This window comes from Zootoca vivipara, chromosome 2 (genome assembly GCF_965207765.1).
Source record: "Zootoca vivipara chromosome 2, rZooViv2.hap1.1, whole genome shotgun sequence".
In the NCBI taxonomy this organism is placed as follows: Eukaryota; Metazoa; Chordata; class Lepidosauria; order Squamata; family Lacertidae; genus Zootoca; species Zootoca vivipara.
The window spans coordinates 75,942,653-75,961,717 of NC_142584.1; the positions used below are offsets into that span (position 1 = coordinate 75,942,653).

The 19,065-nt window shown below is 43.7% G+C and overlaps 1 protein-coding gene across 4 annotated transcripts in view; it reads left to right on the forward strand.

Moving 5' to 3' along the window:
- The window catches only part of CFAP92 (cilia and flagella associated protein 92 (putative)), a 55,321-nt gene that overhangs the window by 23,365 nt on the left and 12,891 nt on the right, over positions 1 to 19,065 (forward strand). For all 4 annotated transcript variants that reach the window (XM_035106272.3, XM_035106273.3, XM_088662211.1 and 1 more), the window contains 4 exons: positions 5,535 to 5,716; positions 9,912 to 10,076; positions 14,128 to 14,312; positions 15,472 to 16,355. In XM_035106272.3, the coding sequence (XP_034962163.3) occupies positions 5,535 to 5,716; positions 9,912 to 10,076; positions 14,128 to 14,312; positions 15,472 to 16,355 (1,416 nt within the window). The remainder of the gene's footprint in view (positions 1 to 5,534; positions 5,717 to 9,911; positions 10,077 to 14,127; positions 14,313 to 15,471; positions 16,356 to 19,065) is intronic.

The following is a 19,065-nucleotide window of genomic DNA, read 5'->3' on the forward strand; positions in this document are numbered from 1 at the left end:
GTCTGCCTGCATATATTTTTTGATATTGGTGATTTAGGGTTGTATCCAATAGTTGTTCCATTTCCACTTCCGCTTGGCAGAACTTTCCCTCCCTCTCCTCCCCTGCACGCCTCTCAAATCTGCTCTGGAGAATGGTAGAGGACACCCAGAACCTATCTGAGAAGTAACGTATGCAGGGTGAGGAGGAGTTCTTTTGCATAAGCAGAAGTCATTGAATAAATCAGACGATATTGTTAGATGCAGCCCATGGTATAGGTTGCGAGTGGCTGAATGGTCCTGCGGTCTTGAATGCTAGTCTCTTTTTTGTTGTTGTTGCCTGTAAATAAAGTAACATGATATCACTTGGGGTGTGAATGAGAATACTTCATTATGTGGCTATAAATTGTGCCTCATATAATTAAAGTGTTAACTACTGGATCTGACTTGAAAGTAAGCTTTGTGATGAAAAAGAATTCTTCATGATATGGTTATAAATTAGACAGATTATGGCTTTCAAATATGACATTTGAATCCTTTAAAAAAGTAAACAGCTTTTCTCCCAGGCGATTTTAAGTCGGAATGTCTGAGCTGTGCCGAGAGGAGTTGTGCCTTTAGAAATAAAACATTCGTGTTAGTCCTTTAATAAAATATAATCCCTTATTCAGTGTTTTCAGGGCATACTAAAAATGCAGATTTCTGGAATTGTACTGGGAGAGAGAGCACCTTGTTAATTTCTGCACTTGACTTGTGGCGTGTTGTTATAATCCTAAATTATATGCATTCATCCGCCGGAAGATAGCCACGTGTTGTGAAACTAGATTAGGGCGCAGAGGAATCCTGCATTTGTTCAGAGATTTGTTCTGAACCCCATTATGGTAGCATTATATTCATTGAACAATTTGTATGACTGCACACGTTAAGTTGACACACAGTGCTGGGAGCCAATTCAACATCTTGCTTATTTTTAGGCATTGCAGTAGTTCAAGCTGGGTGTAATTAATGCATGCCGGCAGGAAGATAAACGCCGTTTCCGTGCGCTGCTCTGGTTCGCCAGAAGCGGCTTAGTCATGCCGGCCACATGACTCGGGAAGCTGTACGCTGGCTCCCTCGGCCAGTAAAGTGAGATGAGCGCTGCAACCCCAGAGTTGTCTGCGACTGGACCTAATGGTCAGGGTCCCTTTACCTTTTTAAACTGAGGACACAAGGGACGCGGGTGGTGCTGTGGGTTGAACCACAGAGCCTAGGGCTTGCCGATCAGAAGGTCAGCGGTTCGAATCCCTGCGATGGGGTGAGCGCCCATTGCTCGGTCCCAGCTCCTGCCAACCTAGCAGTTCGAAAGCACGTCAAAGTGCATGTAGATAAATAGGTACCTCTCCGGCAGGAAGGTAAACAGTGTTTCCGTGTGCTGCTCTGGTTTCACTAGAAGCGGCTTAGTCATGCCGGCGCCCTCGGCCAGTAAAGCGAGATAAGTGCCACAACGCCAGAGGACACACACACCAGCCATGTAGGATTGTGGTTGGTTAGCCTGCCAGAGAAGGTGAAAGTTCCTCTTAGTCACTGACAGTACTTAGCATGCAGGGATAATGCTGGATTCAAGCATGCCCTTTTAAATTGAGCTCCGCTAGCTGACATATAGAATTGCTTCTTGTGGTATCTTGTATCTGCATTGTTCCCTGTATGTGTAAGTGCTGCTCTGTGTAGCTTAGATCGGTCCTGGCTGTGCATGCTGCAGGCATCCCCAAACTCGGCCCTCCAGATGTTTTGGAACTACAGCTCCCATCATCCCTACCTAACAGGACCAGTGGTCAGGGATGGTGGGAATTGTAGTCCCAAAACATATGGAGTGCCGAATTTGGGGGTGCCTGCATTAGTGCCTCACCCTTGATACATATTCATTGAATGTAGGGTTGTCACCTGTCCTGTATAATACAGGATTGCCCCATATTTCAGTGTAAAATGCTATGATCTGTATTGATACAGTTCCTCCCCCCCCCCCCCGTATTTCAACACACACTCTCTGTCTCCCACGTTAGGAATCTTCTCCAAATGTATGTGTTTGAAAGGTGTGTGAACGGTCATAGGAATCATAGGATTGTATAGTTGGATGGGACCTCGAGAGTCCTTTGGCCAAATCCCCTGCAATGCAGGAACCTTCTGCCCAACGTGGGGATCGAACTCACCGCCCTGAGATTAAGGACTTGGTTAGATTCATAAAGATAAAGTGCTTTATGTGCGTTATAACACTGTGACACCAGATGGCACTGTGGAATCCCATTTTTCGCCATCGGGATTTCGCTGTATGAAGTTTACAAACTGTTTAACTGAATCACTTCTTTAATGTGTCTATATCCAGCCTAAGAGTCTCATGCTCTACTAACTGAGCCATATTTAAGCTCTAGGTAGCCCCGAGCAGACAGATTTACAATTTTGTGTGTGTTTGTGTGTGTGAAATTCCAAAGGGGGCATCCTGTAAGACTGCAGTAGATCAGAATGGATTGCTTTCACATCAGCGCCAGATTGGGGGGGGGATGCCCCCCAACTTCCATGTCCTGCCCTGCCCTGCCCTGTATTTTGCCAGAACAAAGGTGGCAACCTTAATTGAATGGATGTAGTAGAATGACAGAAAGGGGATTTTAGGAGAGGCATATTTTAATGCAGACTTTGCCAACTTGGTGCCCTCCATATGCTTTTGGTCTAGCACTTCCACCAGCCCCAGCCAGCACATCTATCTCCCAAAACATATGTTTTAGAGGTCTTAGAGGTCAGTATTAAAAATATTGGCCATTAACCATTCTTTAAATATGCTAGTTAGGTTTTATTTGTGCTTCAGAAAGAATTTCAATAATTGTTCAATTTTTCAGCTAGTTGAGCCTTCAGTCGCATTAGGCATATGTCTCTTTATCATCAAAGCCTGAATAGGAATCTAAAACTTGACTGGTCTGATGATTGCTTAGACATTTCAAAAGAACAGTTTGCTGGGTTTTGGTATTGGGTCGCTGTTAGCCAGCCTGATAGGTTATTCTCCATTCACATTGGCTATTCCACACATTGCCTGGCATAATTATTTGCTTGACTAGCATTAGCATAAATCAATTTTCACTTGATTATTTGGTGTGTCAGTTTCTGCAAAATCTCATAACACTGGTCATATTTCATCTACATTATACAACTATTCTACTTAATCTCATGTGATGAGTAATTACATAATTAATTCTTGCCAATAAAAATATAGCTCCTAGTGAGCTTTTTATCAGAAACTTTTTAACAATCCTGTTCTATCAGTGTTCCAAAATATTGTAAAGCATTATCTAAAACTAAGACCTCCCTTGCGTGTATAATTATTTTAATGGGTTAATTAAGAATCCAACATTTTAATAGCACACACCTTATTAATTGTCTCATTATATCCTGACAATATATCTGCTTTCAAAAAGGCAAGGAGAATGTTCTGAGTTGGGTTCCCCCCCCTTAAATTCTTAACATTAAACAGAATGGCAGCCTTCTTCTCTTAGAGAAACTGATCGCCATGCCTTGTGTATCCTTTCTCCCAAAGGAGTTTCTTCAAAGGGTGTCAGAGGAGCTATGTAGAAATTGCTTATCCAGTGGCTTCTTATGCTTCCTACTGTCTAGCCTTGAAGATTATCATTGGCAAAATTATGGCTTGGAACCTGAGGTTCTAGTTGTTGGTGAGAGGGCCCTGTGACCAAAGCTCCATTCACAAAATGCTCCCAGTGGCAGAATGGAGGAGGTGCCTTTTGTTTCCCCCCTTTTCCCACCCACCCAGAAGAAGCTAGTTAAGCAAAAAATACAGTTTATTTAGGAAAACGGAATATAAAAAATTAAGCATGTAGGAAAGGCACAGAAAATAGCATTGTGGATGACCTAGCTTTCTAAGTATAAACTAGTGCTTGAAAACTAGTGCCTGTGGATATTCCTGGTAAAGGTAAAGGACCCCTGACAGTTAAGTCCAGTCGCAAACGACTCTGGGGTTGCAGCGCTCATCTCGCTTTACTGGCCGAGGGAGCCGGTGTTTGCCCGCAGACAGCTTTTCTGGGTCATGTGGCCAGCATGACTAAGCAGCTGCTGGCGAAACCAGAGCAGTGCATGGAAATGCTGTTCACCTTCCTGCCGGAGTGGTACCTATTTATCTACTTGCACTTTGACATGTTTTCGAACTGCTAGGTTGGCAGGAGCTGGGACCGAGGAACGGGAGCTCACCCCGTCACAGGGATTCAAACCACCAACCTTCCGATCGGCAAGCCCAAGAGGCTCAGTGGTTTAGACCACAGTGCCACCCGCGTCCCTCCCGTGGATATTCCTAGTCCACGTTAAAGAGATCCAAGCATGTTATTCTCCAACAAAGAGTTGCAGGGTTTATACAAAAAGCTGGGTCTGTTCTGTAAGCAATGCGCATCACACCCTGCTACAGCAAAACATTTCCTGATGAAAGAAGTACCGTTGAAACAGTTAGAATACTGGTGTGGGGAGCCCAGTATTCTTGTGTTGCTGCTGCCCTCCGTGACAGAAGACAGCACACATTTTTATTAGTTGCAAAACTAATTTATTAAGAGACAGATGCAAGCTGCCATCTGCTCTCGGTCAAAAGCGAAAGCAAAGTAAAGAACAAAGAACATCACATGACGGGAGTCAGGTTACATCCGGGCTCCTGCGGTGGGAAAGAATAGCAGTCTTAAATGTAAACAAAACAGTCACATGTTGCAGCTGTACCCATGTGTAGGATTTCTGCTAACAGAAACATGGTGACACCACAACCCTGTGTAGGATAGGACAGATTACTGGAGATGTTTGAAGACAGAATCTAGATCTAGAACCTAAGAGCTCAGTCCTGTGCTCAGTGAGGCATCATGTGTTTGACTGAGAGGGCTCTAAGCCATTCCCCTCATGGCTGTCTTTATATGGCAAGCTGTCTGTGTGCAGTACCTCCCATAGGGAAGGGCGTATGTTTCCCCCCTATGGCACCAGAAAAGCTTTCTATTGGAGGACTGAAATATAGAGAGAATCCCCTTGGCGCACACCACTGTATGCAGATGGATTGTTGCATGAAGGCAGTAAACATGAATAGAACTTTAAAGCCAACTGGCAGCCATCTCATATGTGCCAGTCCCAAAGCAGACAAAAGCTGTAGTATCTCCCTCATGGCTTGGATTTATGGACTACTTAAAATGAGGCTGCATTTTAAATTTTAATACTGTATTTTAATCTGTATTTTAATTAATTGCTTTTTATGCTTTATTGTAATTTTATTGGTGTGAGCCGCCCTGAGCCCGGTTTTGACTGGGGAGGGCGGGGTATAAATAAAAATTTATTATTATTATTTATTATTATTATTATGTTTCCCCATCCCTGGTTTTCAATATACATAGTTTTATAATGGCAGCTACATCTATTAAAATAATTAAAAGTTCGTGATGTTTCCCTTGGTTGTATAATTTGCTGTGTTGAGTTTAATTTCATTTTTCTATTGTTGCTGTGTATATTTTTTTAATCTTCCAAATGCCTCCGAGGTTTTTTAAAACAATTGTTTTTCTTCCAAGTGCATTCAGTATTTCTGGGAGCATACCCTCTTCTCTCAGAGAAAGAACTAAACAGGAGGCCAAAGCTTTAAAGCAGAAATTGCATTCAAAAGCTCGTACTAAAGCAACAGGCTCGGCAATTTTGAAAACTAATATAGAAAAAATGATGGAACATTCAGAAAGGAAGGAGACACCAGATGGAGGTGAGTGCAGAAAGGATGTGAAGTGGAATCCTATGACTGTTTCCTCAGAAGCAAGTCCCACTGAGTTCATTGGGGCTTATTCCCAAAAACCTGTATATAGGATTGTGGCTTTAGGCGAAATAGCATACCTCTTAAGATAATAGGGTAGCGGTAGAGGAAAGTTTGCCTGTAGTGGGTGACAAATGCTTTATGCAATAGGTAGACACTGGGTCATTTAATAAGGGGTATTCAACAAATAATGCAAATCCTCAAAACAATACATTCCTCCACAAGGTAACACCTGATGAAATATTCTTAAATTGTGTGTGTTACATGCCTTCATTTGGGTGGCAGAACGTAAAAAAGAAAAATATTTTAGGTCTGTTCCCTGCCCCCTACCTCATAGGAATTAATATTAGCTCAACTAATTTAGTCAGATTGCGGCGTACAAATGGGGGGGGGGGTTAATGAATAGGATTTGGAGAGCTGTACTAAAAGCTCAAGTGTGACTGCTGTGCAGAAGTGGTATCCAGGGCTGGTTTGGAGTCAGAGCCCAAGTCATCAGAGTCCAAAACAAGAGTTGAGGTGAGAGGCAAGGTCAGGGCAGTCAAAGTCATGTTCAAGCTGGTCTGTGAACAATCGAGAGCATAGGCAAAGACCAGGTCCTGGGCCTGGACCTTCCCTGAAACCCTGGACAGCCAGTCAGAGTAGATGATACAGGGCTAATTGGACAAATAGTCTGACAGCTTCTTATGGTGCAAGTTACAGTGGTACCTCGCAAGACGAATGCCCTGCAAGACGATTTTTTTGCAAGACGAATGCGTCTTGCGATCTGATGATGACTCGCAAGACGAATTCATTTTGCGAAAAATTCGTCTTGCGAATCGCGGTTTCCCATAGGAATGCATTGGAATTTAATTAATGCGTTCCTATGGGCAAAAAAAGAAATTTCAATGCATTCCTATGGGAAACCGCGATTCACAAGACGAATTTTTCGCAAAACGAATTGACTCGCAGAACGAATTTAATTTGTCTTGCAAGGCACCACTGTACGTTCCTTTGTTTATATTACAATCTGACAAATAGTCGCACACTTTTGTGAGTGGTTACTGCATTCCCTGAATAATCTAGAAATCTGTTCTTATGGTGAATCTGTCAAATAGCCCATTTTATGCAACTGGGTTTTTTGGTGTGTGTGTTTTTTTTGGGGGGGGGGGTTGGGATAGCTGCAATTTTCTGTTTCTCAGTGACACTTTTCCTGCTCTGATTCCTGACCCGAGAGTCAGTGTTGAAGCCTGCTAACGCTAGAGAACTCACACTCACTATTGCTGTGGGTTATCTTCCTTTATCTGATGCAAAGGCAAAGAGAATAGAGAGCATTTTGAAGCCTGCTCTCACGCATGCAGATTTGCAGCAGGCATCTCTGCTTGAGAAGCTCAGCCCTTCCCCATGTCTGCCTTGTTTGTTTTGTGGCTCTGTTTAAGTCCCTCTTTCCCATGACTCCAGGGACCCGTGACTTATGAGATCAGTTCCACACATTGTGTCTTAATCTTCAAGCTGCTATTTCCTTTACATCGAAGGCAGTTGGAGCCTTTTCTTCCATACACTTTTGATAAGCATTTACACACTTTTCTGGGGTGTTTTGCTTGCTTGTTATATTCAAGCCTGCTGAGACATGATTGGACAGCTCTCTCCCAGAGTTGCTTACCGTGCTGTAGTTATTTCCCCCAAGTTTTCACTTAAAAATAAAAAAGATACAATAATAATTTACATCACAGTTCTTCATCAGAATCATAGGGTAGGGATGGGGAAGAAATTCATTTTAGTTCATATTTAAAGGAGAATGTACTTAATTTGCACTTTCTGAAACAATATGTTAACTGAAGCACACCTATGCTTTGAAAGGCACACTTCTCTGAAACTTACAATGCAGTTTTTCAATCAATGTGTGCAAATTGTATATATTGGGTAAAGCGTGCATATAGAGTCATAAATTAGTGAAAATGGCGTACAAAAATGCATTGTGCTCTGGATACTGTAATTTCCTTCCAAAAATGTGTCTATGGGGCAAGATTACATATAAACATACGCATATCAGGAAAATTTCACACTAAAATGCTGATGAATTCTCATGAGGACTCTTTTGTAAATAAAATAAAGTAAAATTCAAATTAATGTGAAAATGTAGAGAACAAAATCTTTTAACTTTCGTTACAAATGACGGACAGCTACAGGTGCAAAGAATAAGTTTCGTAGCATTCCTCAAAGTCTATTTCCTTCCTATAAATTAACACTGCAACAGTATGTGTCTGAACCTACATGTGTGTGCAAAAGAGAAGTTTAAGGTCTTTTGCTGGAATTACAACATGCGCTTGTTATGAATAACCCTTAACCTTATGCCTGCAACAACATCTCACACCAAAGGGATAAAGAAAGATTGGTTTATTATACAAAATAGAATACATAAAAGCTACTTCAGAAAGCAAAATTGCAATTTAAGCAAGCAGCAACACCTACAACACACACACACCTTTAACTGAGGAGTGAAACATCCCCCCCCCCGGCTCCTGCCCATTTCTCACCTTGCCTATCTTTCAGAATTAAGAGTTTGAAAGAACTCTTAATTTCCTAGAGAAAAATGAACCAGACAGGACCTGGCCATCTTTTTGTGTGCCCTCTGCCTTACCCTTGTCTTAAAAGGTAAAGGGATCCCTGACCATTAGGTCCAGTGGCGGACGACTCTGGGGTTGTGGCGCTCATCTTGCTTTACTGGCCGAGGGAGCCGGCGTACAGCTTTCGGGTCATGTGGCCAGCATGACAAAGCCACTTCAGGCGAACTGGAGCAGCGCACGGAAACGCCGTTTACCTTCCCGCTTGGAACGGTACCTATTTATCTACTTGCACTTTGACGTGCTTTCGAACTGCTAGGTTGGCAGGAGCTGGGACCGTGCAACGGGAGCTCACCCCGTCGCGGGGATTCGAACCGCCGACCTTCTGATCGGCAAGCCCAAGGCTCTGTGGTTTAACCCACAGCACCACCCGCGCTTGATCCATACCGTGTTTCTCATATTATAAGACATGTCTTATATTTATTTTTTCCTCAAAAAAACACACTATGGCTCATTTTCAAGGGATGTCTTATTTTTTTCCTCCTCCTCCTGCTGCGGCCAGCATTGCTGCTGCGCCTATCACTATGTCTTATTTTCAGGGTATGGCTTATATTCCTTGAATGCTTAAAAATCCTGCTATGTCTTATTTTATGGGTATGTCTTAAAATATGAGAAACAGGGTACACCTGTTCACAACACATCCAGCACTATCCAGAAATACGCAAATCAAGTTGTGTGTCGAGATCATTCTCTTCCCTCCCTCTTGCTGAAAGGAAAAGAGTGTGCGTGGCGGCACACGCTGGTCACCTGTGAAGCAAGGGCAGTGGGTAAGGCTGCAAGTGCATGGAAATTGGTTGCAGACTGGATGAAGTTATTTTACCCAAGTGCAGCAAGGTGTTCAGTGCAGGTGATTCTGTGTGATTGTGTCACCTATAGCTGAACCCAGCTAATGGCCTAGGCGTTAATTTCCCAGCCTTTTTCAGGTCAAGCAGTTGCTCTCTTAAATATATCAAACCAGTACTGCATACCTGCCAAGTTGCTGTCGGAGAAATAAGGGACCGGGCCGGAAATAGCAGACCGGAAGTAGCGCTGCCGGAGCATGCTCAGAAGTGACTTTTGATGCTGCTTTGCCCAGTTCCAAAATGGCCACCACGCCAGAAGTCGCACTGCAGCCATTTTGGAACTGGGCAGAGCAGCATCAAAAGTCGCTTCTGAGCATGCTCCGCCCAGTTCCAAAATGGCCGCTGCGCCAGAATAAACCGGGGGGAAACAAAAAAACCCTGTTTTTTCAGCTAGGGATTTCCCGGGGAAAACGGGAGACTTGGCAGCTATGGTACTGTTTAATGTTGATGGATGGTATCAGATAAAATTCTGTTCTCTATCAGACACTTGACCATTGGAATATATAGTTACAGGTAGGTAGCCGTGTTGGTCTGACGTAGTCGAAACAAAAAAATAAAATAAAAATTGCTTCCAGTAGCACCTTAGAGACCAACTAAGTTGGTCATAGGTATGAGCTTTCGTGTGCATGCACACTTCTTCAGATACTGAAATATATATTGAAATATATGTTGATACTGTATATTGAAATATATGTTCTCTTTCAGGGCACCAGCAGTCACCAGAAAAAAAGAAACCCTCACGAGTTTTAGACAAAAGATCTGCATCAAGCACCCAGAAATCAACTACTAAAGAAAGTGCAGCTGCAACAGCTCTGGCAAAGAAGTTTGGAATAGCTTTTTTAGAGCTGAACCTCATGCCCCTCTTGTCAGGTATTTCCCCACCCTCACACCCCCACTGTCCCAGTACTTGGGGGGGGAGGGTAAGGTTGCAGGGCGAGGTGGTTAGATCAGGCTTCCTCAGTCTCGGCTCTCCAGATGTTTTTGGCCTACAACTCCCATGATCCCTAGCTGGCAGGACTAGTGGTCAGGGATGGTGGGAATTGTAGTCTCAAAACATTTGGAGGGCTGAGGTTGAGGAAGCCTGGGTTAGATGTTATGTAGTTTGGTATTGTCAAATGCTCGAGCAGCTTGCTACAGAGGTGAATGAGGGGGTGGGGTGGCTTGTTTTATTGTGAGAAGCTGCATTTAAGTGCTGGGGCAAATACTGGCTCTGCCAAGAGAGTGTGGGAAATGGACAAATTCAGATAGCCCGATAGTCTGTAAAGTCAGAACATAACATGCATATGTCTGTGAGGAGAAAAGGGCATCTTGCTGTGCTGAAAATCTAGTGATTTCTGAAAGCTTCTGTGGATTCGAAGTAGACCAGCCTTGTAAACAAATCCAGAAGCATTAACTGACTTACCAGCCCATCTGTGTACACTTAGGTTAGCAATTGACCCCCATAAGGCAAAGGAAGGACAAACTTTTCAAAGTTCAAAATAGCTGGAGGAGGGGGGAGAGTGAGGCTTGGCGGTGGAAATATTGCCTCATGTTGTAGACAAGACCCTTAACCTTGAACCCTCAGATATCATTGGACTACAACTCCCATCATATCTGATGGTTGGCCAGGATAAGTGGAGATGGGGGGGGGAGTGCTCTTTGACAACATCTGTGGACTCCAAGATTGGGGGAGGCTGTTGTAGACAATTGAGTGACACTTTCCCTAAGTTATCAAATACCTCTGCCTTTGCGATACTGCTTATGAATGATGTTGAACTTGTTACTCCTATCAGTATTTAATTAGTGCCGGCAGTTTGCCAGGCTCTGTACAGAAGTGGAATTGTGCATGCTCAGAGGCTCCAAATGAAAAAGTTAAGGCAGAGAGGTACGGGCACAGCAGCTGTATTAGTTAGAAGGATAACAGGCGTGGGAGATCTATGATCAAAGGATTCAGACTGCCATTTCCTAATGTACATTTTCCTGTCTGGACTCAGCCAATAGCAGGAATTGTGGTTTTGTGAATTGACTGGCCCTCATAGGGGTTTGTTGTATTGCAAATTAAGAAAGACATTAAAATTACTGAGATTTCTCATTTTGGTTTTTCTTAATGTTTGCAAACATAACTCTTCTTTCAAAAACAGTCTGGTAACTGTCAAAATAAAGTGTCAGGAAAAGGTTTCATTATCTGTGGGGTTTAAATTTTTTAAATCTAGTTAAAAGGCTGCAGTTCAAGATCCCCCCCCCAGTTCAGTGCAGGTTAAGAGCTGCAGGTTAATTTTAGAGCTGCTTCATACATCCCCCACCAAACAAATCATTGTATAGAAAAACACACATACAGAACACAAGTTTTTTTCTTCTTCCTGCAGCCAGTGTGCATGCAATTTAGCTACTGCTGTATATTTCCATGTAGGAAAAATATAGCAGCTTACAGGAAATATGGCCGCAATAAGGCTTTAAAATGTTGCATGTTGGGTGATAGGAACATTCTGCCTGCCTGCTGTGCTGTTGAACTGTTCAGCTAATACAGTTTGCAGAGATGTGCACTTTCTTTTTTTGACATCACTGCTGCCCAAAATACAAAAGCTTGAAAGGTAAAAGCTCATGGTGATTTCACTTCTATTAGGAATGCAAGGTATATAGCAGCAACCCCCTGAGACTGCATGCTGCTTTGCTGGTTTAGCTGACAGCTTACATACAAATTATCTTTTTGCTGCATGCTTCCTGGCGTTTTACTTTTAATTGAAGCTGAGGTTTCAAGGGCATTGATGCATTAATTGGACGGCACTCTGGCACATTCAGAGCTTCTTTCAGTTTCTCTTGCGCTTTGTAATTTTGTTCAGCAAAACTAACAGAGGTAGTACAATCAATGCTAAAAGTATTCCATGCCTTGTGGTCGCAAGTGAGGTTTGCAAAGCCTTTGCCTTCTATTTCTCCTTTGGAGTTCTCCCTCTTCTGGCACCCTGTTTTCATCTGCAATATGAAGTTCTGCTGCTGGCATGTGGGCTCCCCCTGCTGGGACCTGCAACGGGGTGAGCTCCCATTGCTCTGTCCCAGCTCCTGCCAACCTAGCAGTTCGAAAGCATGCCAGTGCACGTAGATAAATAGGTACCACTGTGGCGGAAAGGTAAACGATGTTGTTGTGCACTTTGGTTTGTGTCACGGTGCTCTGTTGTGCCACAAGTTGTTTAGTCATGCTGGCCACATGACCCGGAAAGCTGTCTGTGGACAAATGCCAGTTCCCTCGGCCTGAATGCGAGATGAGCGCTGCAACCCCATAGTCGCCTTTGACAGGACTTAACTGTCCAGGGGTTCTTTACTTTCCCTTCCCCCTGCTGGTGATCTGCAGCACTTCCAAGTCCAGTGACAATTTCTAAAACTGACCCTTGAGAAATAGGGTTCCCTGTTGAGTTCAAGGCCTGTCCGTTCATTGAGTGTGAGCACTGTTGATAAGGAGATGGCTGAAAATATGTGACAGGGGCCGAGAGAGAGAGAGAGAGAGAGAGAGAGAGAGAGAGAGAGAGAGAGAGAGAGAGAGAGAGAGAGAGAGAGAGAGAGAGATGCTAATGGACAGTTGGGTTCTTTTTAAGCCTATAGCTGACATAATGGAGAGAAGAATTAGGCAGTAACTTTGGAGAGGTAAAAATAAGCAAGCTGGAGCAGGGGAATGGAAGACAACATTACAAACTGCAGATGAACAAGAAATGCTGCAGTCCGAAGGTTAAGAGCAATGGGGCAGGGGGGAAGATCATGCTTACCAAATGGAAGCAATTTAGTGTTATGTGTCATTTCCCCCTAAGTAGTTTGTTTTATCATATACTAACACAACCACCACCATTATTAAAATTACTGCCCGCCCTTCAACAGCAGGTGTCAAAAGCAGGTTACATCAATTTAAAATTCAGTATTAAAAGTGTTGGCAGCAGGAGAGCTGGAAAGGAGGTAGTAATGGGCGAGAGTGGGGAGAGATGCTCTTTGATGCTGCTTGTTGATTTCACATGTTGTTCCGTTTCAGGACTGCAATAATTGGAAGCATTTTTAGAGAGTTGGGCACACATGAGCAATAAAGGGAGGGGGCAGGTCTAGTCTAGGCCAATGAAACCTTTTTTAAAAACAAAACAAAACAAAACATGGGTCCCACTCATGGTCATAAGTGGTGGTCATATTCCTACATTGGAAGTTGCCTTATACTAAGACAGGAAGACCATGGGTCCATCATTTTTTCATGGTCTACACTGACTGGCTGTAGCTCTCTAGCCTGGAGAAGCCGGGGATTGAAGCAAGGCTCTCCCAGTCCTGCATGCTCAGGAAATGCTCTCTCACTGAGCTGTGTCCCTTCCCCCAAAGTGCTCCTTGCTTCCTTTGCAACTGTGGCAGGGGTTGACTAGAACAGCACTCACTGGTAGGTTGTCCTAGTTTTTGCTTCTCTCTCTGCAAGTTCTTGCATTTGTTAAAGTGGCACAAATGACCAAATGATGTGGTGTGGTTTCTCCAGAGAACAAGCCTAAAAATGGTAAAGGACCCCTGGATGGTTAAGTCCAGGCAAAGGTGACTATGGGGTGTGTTGCTCATAATGCTTTCAGGCCAAGGGGAGCAAGTGTTTGTCCACAAACAGCTTTCCGGGTCATGTGGCCAGCATGACTAAACCGCTTCTGCTGTACAGAACACTGTGACGGATGCCAGAGCGCACAGAGATGTTGTTTACCTTCCTGCCCCAGCGGTATCTATCTACTTGCACTGGTGTGCTTTCGAACTGCTAGGTTGGCAGAAGCTGGGACAGAGCAACAGGAGCTCACCTCATTGCAGGGATTCGAACTGCTGACCTGATCAGCCAGCCCAAGAGGCTCAGTGGTTTAATAAGGCTATCAAGCAATGACATAGAACATATTGCTTCTTTAGTACTGGTGCTATAATGATTATATAAACAATGTAATTCCACTTCCAGGACAACGCCAAGTGGTCAGTCAGCTAGGAGAGAAATGCCCTAAACTTTGCGACGCATACCTTAGCTTTTCTGTTGAAGGGACGCTGATGAGTGAGAAACAGAAACATGAATTAAATCCACTGATTATTAAGATTAACTCCGCAAGGTGCTTACCAGACACCCCTGTTCCAATTAAAGTGCTACAGGTAATTCAAAGTGTTCTTCTCAAGTGACATTCGGGGGGGGGGGACAGAATTGAATTCTGAAAAGCTCCTGCTTCTTACATTTGTAATTTCCCCATTTCTTGTTTGCAAAACAGTTGCAAACTAAAGACGACCTGAAGTGAATTTGTGGCCATATTGGATCGCTGCATTTACATAACACATGGTGGTGGAAAACCAAGCACATTTAAGCCCCCCCCCCCAATCCAGAACTCTTGTTTGCACTTTTTATATACACATAGAATCATTGAGGGAGCATGTTTGCCCACTCGCCTCAAAGCAGGCCCTTCCATGAGTATGCAAGTTCAGGCGGTGGACTGGGGAAGCAGAAGAGTGAGGGCAGCCCCTCTCACCTTCTTGCTGCCACTGCCATTGACCACTAGGTTGTTGCTGCTGCTTCCAAATTGCCTATCCCTGACACCAATCTGCCTTGGATTATGCTACATGGCTGGGACAGCCCTACCACTAGGCAGAGTGAGGTGGTTGCCTCAGGCAGAACTTATTTGGGCAACATGAAAAGAAAGCAAATGGATAATTAATTTGTTATTGTGCTTTTACTGCCAGGGAAGAGAAGAGATGCTTGTGGGATTTTCCTGCCCTGAGTACCAAAATAGTTTTCATCAGCCTTGGGTACCCATGATAGGGTGGTGTGGGTCATTTGCTGCTTGGCCTTGGCAAGGGCATAGCATGGGGGTGCCAGGGGGGCCATGGCCCCGGCACACAATTTTTGAGGGGGCATAAACCAGATGCCTCCAGCATGGCCTAGCCTGGTGCTCCTCTTCACCCGCCAAGGGCTGCGTTGGCTGGCTCCCCCGTGTGGGTGGGCAGACAGCTCAGTGTGACCCCACTTTGCTTTGGTGGGGGTGGGATTGCTCCATCGTTGTCAGTGGTGAGAGCTGGGGTGGCGTCCCCCCCATGTGCCTGCCCTTGCCTGCCCTGGGCACCGGCAAATGGTGCTATGCTTCTGTGTCTTGGGCAGCAAAATGTACTGGGCTAGCCTAAACTGACCTCCATTAAAGGTGCATTTTTATTTCATACTTGCTTAATTTTATTGAGAGAATATGTATATATATATTTTCTGAGAGATAAAGGAGACCAAAACAGCCCCCTCCCACCTTTCCTGTCTGCTCTTTCTTTTTGATAGCGTTCATGCCTTCCTATTTACTGCAAGTACAAATTCCATAATATGGAGCCACATCGGACGCAAAACCGGGATCATGGCTCTCATGTCTTCTTTAAGGATACCAATGTGGTTCTTGCAGGAACAATAAGACGTGACGAACTGGAGGAGTATCTAAGAGGACCACCCTTGGAAATCGAGGTTCATGATCGGGACAAAATATGGCAAGATGTCGATATAAAGCCTTCGTTGTTTGGAGAGGAGCCAGGAGACCCCCGGCTAAGCCATTTGAGCTCGGTCACTTCTAGATATGTGGCCCAGAATCCCATGAAAGGCATGGGGGAAATGTGGCACCCATATGGGGTAGCCAAAATCCGCTTGGCTGAACTACTGCTAGGTGAAAAGGCCTTGAATTTCTCTGCGCCAATTCACAACTGCTCTGCTCGGGATATTGGTGCCACTCAGAAAGCTAAGACTGCTGACGGCTCTCCGGTGTCCCAGATTCCAGTGGGGCATTATGTGAGCTCAGGGGCCTTTCTTAAAGTAAGAGTTGAAATAGCTGTACCATTAAGTCCCCAAGATGAAGCAGAGGACACCCAAGATGATTATTGCCCCTATGGCTGCATCATCTATGTTTTCGACTATAAAAACAGCTCTCTCATAAGTTACTTGCTGCAGGAGATTACAAAAATCAATGCAGAGGCTCTAGAACTGGATTCGTATCCTCTACGCATCCTTCATAAATCTCTTAATGCCTTAAAACTGAATAACAGGATGACTTACGAGGAGATTTCTCAACTGGATGTTCTTACTGGGTTTCATATTCTGGATGGATCCATTCACCTTCTTATCGTGGAAGGCTTAAAGAACAAAGCCCTTAAGAGGTTATGGAATAAACGAATAGACAGGTAGCCAGAAACGTTTTGCAATTAAAACCTATTTTCCTCTGCCATGGTCTTTTTACAAAGGTGATTTGTCGGACTCGACCTCATATTTTTAATAACTGTTTTGTATATAGAGAAACAATTTGTTTATTTGCTTCTTATTTCTTACAATGTGCTTCTGGTCTGCAGTGATTAGCCGAGCGTGTTTGTCATGAGTGATGCTCTTAATCTGCATTCTTTAGCAACCGTCTTCCCAACCCTGCTCTACTAGTTCATGTAGGGATAGAAGACAGCACTTTCAGGATATGTTCAAGGATGCTTTCAAAACGGAAAGTTAGCCCAAAATTTCAGTGGCAGGACTTTGGGGTACTTTGGTTGTTTCACAGTGTTTTAATAAAAATGCACCAGTCAAAATTATGAAAATAATGAGACTAGACCAGTGCAGCACTTGGTTTTCCTCGTTCCCATTTTGCCCATTAGAAGTTCACTAGTGCAATGCTGTCTTGGCACTGAAGAGGCTAAGGCACCTTATGTCTGATGCTGAGCTACAGTTCCTGCTTCCTAGGGAGAAAGTAGATTAGATGGTAATTTATGCAGTTAGCGGTCGCTGTGGATATCTCTTTAAAGTAAATAGCAGGTGGTGTGTCTGTGTTTCTAGGAAGGCATTAACTCTTTCCCCTCACGGCAGAGTTCTTGCATGCCTCCTATTTTGCACTGAAATAATTCCCATTCATACTAATGGAATGAACCTTCCCTCCTTCCTTTCTAAAAAATAAATTCAAAGGTGGCTTGCCACAATAATAGAAAAGAATCTGATAAAAACAACATTAAAAACAAGAATGCATAACAATTGCCACAACCCGAGTTTCAATGGCTAGGAAATGCTGGGGTAAACATGAACGTTTTTAGCAAGCACTGAAAGTCTACTTTGTTAGCGTTTGCCTTATTTCAGAGGCGAGGCTGTTCCACCAACTGGGCGCCATTGCAGAAAAGAGTGTCTTCCAGGTTGCTGCAAGATGGACTTCAACAGGTTGCAGCAACCTGGGGTATATGTCTGGTATAAATTGCCGGTGCCGGGGACTTGATGGGGCCTGGGACCACACTGCAGGGCAAATAATTAACTCCCCTCAGCCTCCATGCAGTTTCTAATGGTATCTCATCTAGTTTGGCCCTTAAAGGCTTTACAGCCAGTTGGGCTGTTTGTCATCAAACTGTTTCCTTTAATGTTAGTTTTGTTTTATACTGTAATTGTACATTCAGTAACGTACTGGTTTATTTCTCTTTCATTTCCAACAATCTTTCCTAAACAAAATAATCAGAGTTCACAGACAATAGTGGAGCACTTTTAATTTCATTCTTCCTTGCTGGCGTCATAATGTACAAATGTTAACACGTTACAGTGCCACATACTTTTAAAGGAGTCGCTTGATGAAATGCAAGATGGAGGATAAGAATTTAGAAGGCTGAGGCTGTGTGAAAGTCATTTCAGGCACTTGTTAATTCAGGGGTCAGCAAACTTTTTCAGCAGAGGGCTGGTCCACTGTCCCTCAGACCTTGTGGGGGGCCAGGCTATATATATATTTTTTTGGGGGGGATGAACAAATTCCTATGCCCCACAAATAACCCAGAGATGCATTTTAAATAAAAGGGCACATTCTACTCATGTAAAAACACACTGATTCCCGGACCGTCCATGGGCCGGATTGAGAAGTCGATTGGGCCGGATCCAGCCCCCGGGCCATAGTTTGCCTACCCATGTGTTAATTTATGCTTGTTGCTTTAGGCTGGTTTTGGAGTTTTTCAGAGCGCTACAAAAAATCCCCAGAAATACAGGTGGGAGTGCTAAGGATGCCTTTTGGATTAGTAGCACATTACCCCTCCTCCAAACATTTTTTCCTTCCTTTGTCTGTGGATGGATGAGTGCCTTTCCACATATAGGACAAGCCATTGGTCCTTCTAGCTCAGTATTGCCCTCACTGGCTTGCGGTGACTTTCCAGGTTTTCAGACAGGGGATGCTCCCAACCCAACCTGGAGATGCTGGAACAGTATATCTCACTAGCTGTTTTTCCCAAAAGGCTAGGTCTTAGAGAAGCCCTTTTGTAGTCTGGTGTCGTCAGTCTCACATCTTCTTTGAAACTCATAGGACTATGGATGCTGCTGCGAATTAGGAAAGAGGGAAAGAGAGCAAACAAGTTCCCCACCCCATAAGATTTCTATACAGCACAGGACTAGCGCTTCCAAAATAGCAAAGCGGGACTCGCGTTTTTCCAAAAGTCATCATCTGTGTATATGCCAAGCATAATCTAAATTGAATAAGAAAATGTTTAGGACTGCCTTTTGACATGGAGCTCTTAAATAGGCTTGGTAATGCAATCCTACAGAGATGGGAGTTCCATTGAGTTCAGTGAGACTTACTCCAAATGAGTCTTCTATAGGTTTGCAACTAAAGTACTATTAAAATTAACACATAGGAAAGATAGGAATTAAGATCTTTGTGAGATTGGTTAATTTGACCCTACTGGTGATACGGTAGGGTCAACTTTCCAGGACTGGAATATGTTCTTGGAGCAGTATTTGTGAATTTTTAAAAAACTTGCTTGACTCAAGATGTGCTTGATTCAAGTTAGAAGTTTTAAGTTTAGTTTTTTTTAAAAAAAAATACAAGTTCTCATAAACACTGTCTTAGGCATCCCTTTTATCTCTCCCATAGGAGGAAATGCCTCTTTTAAAATG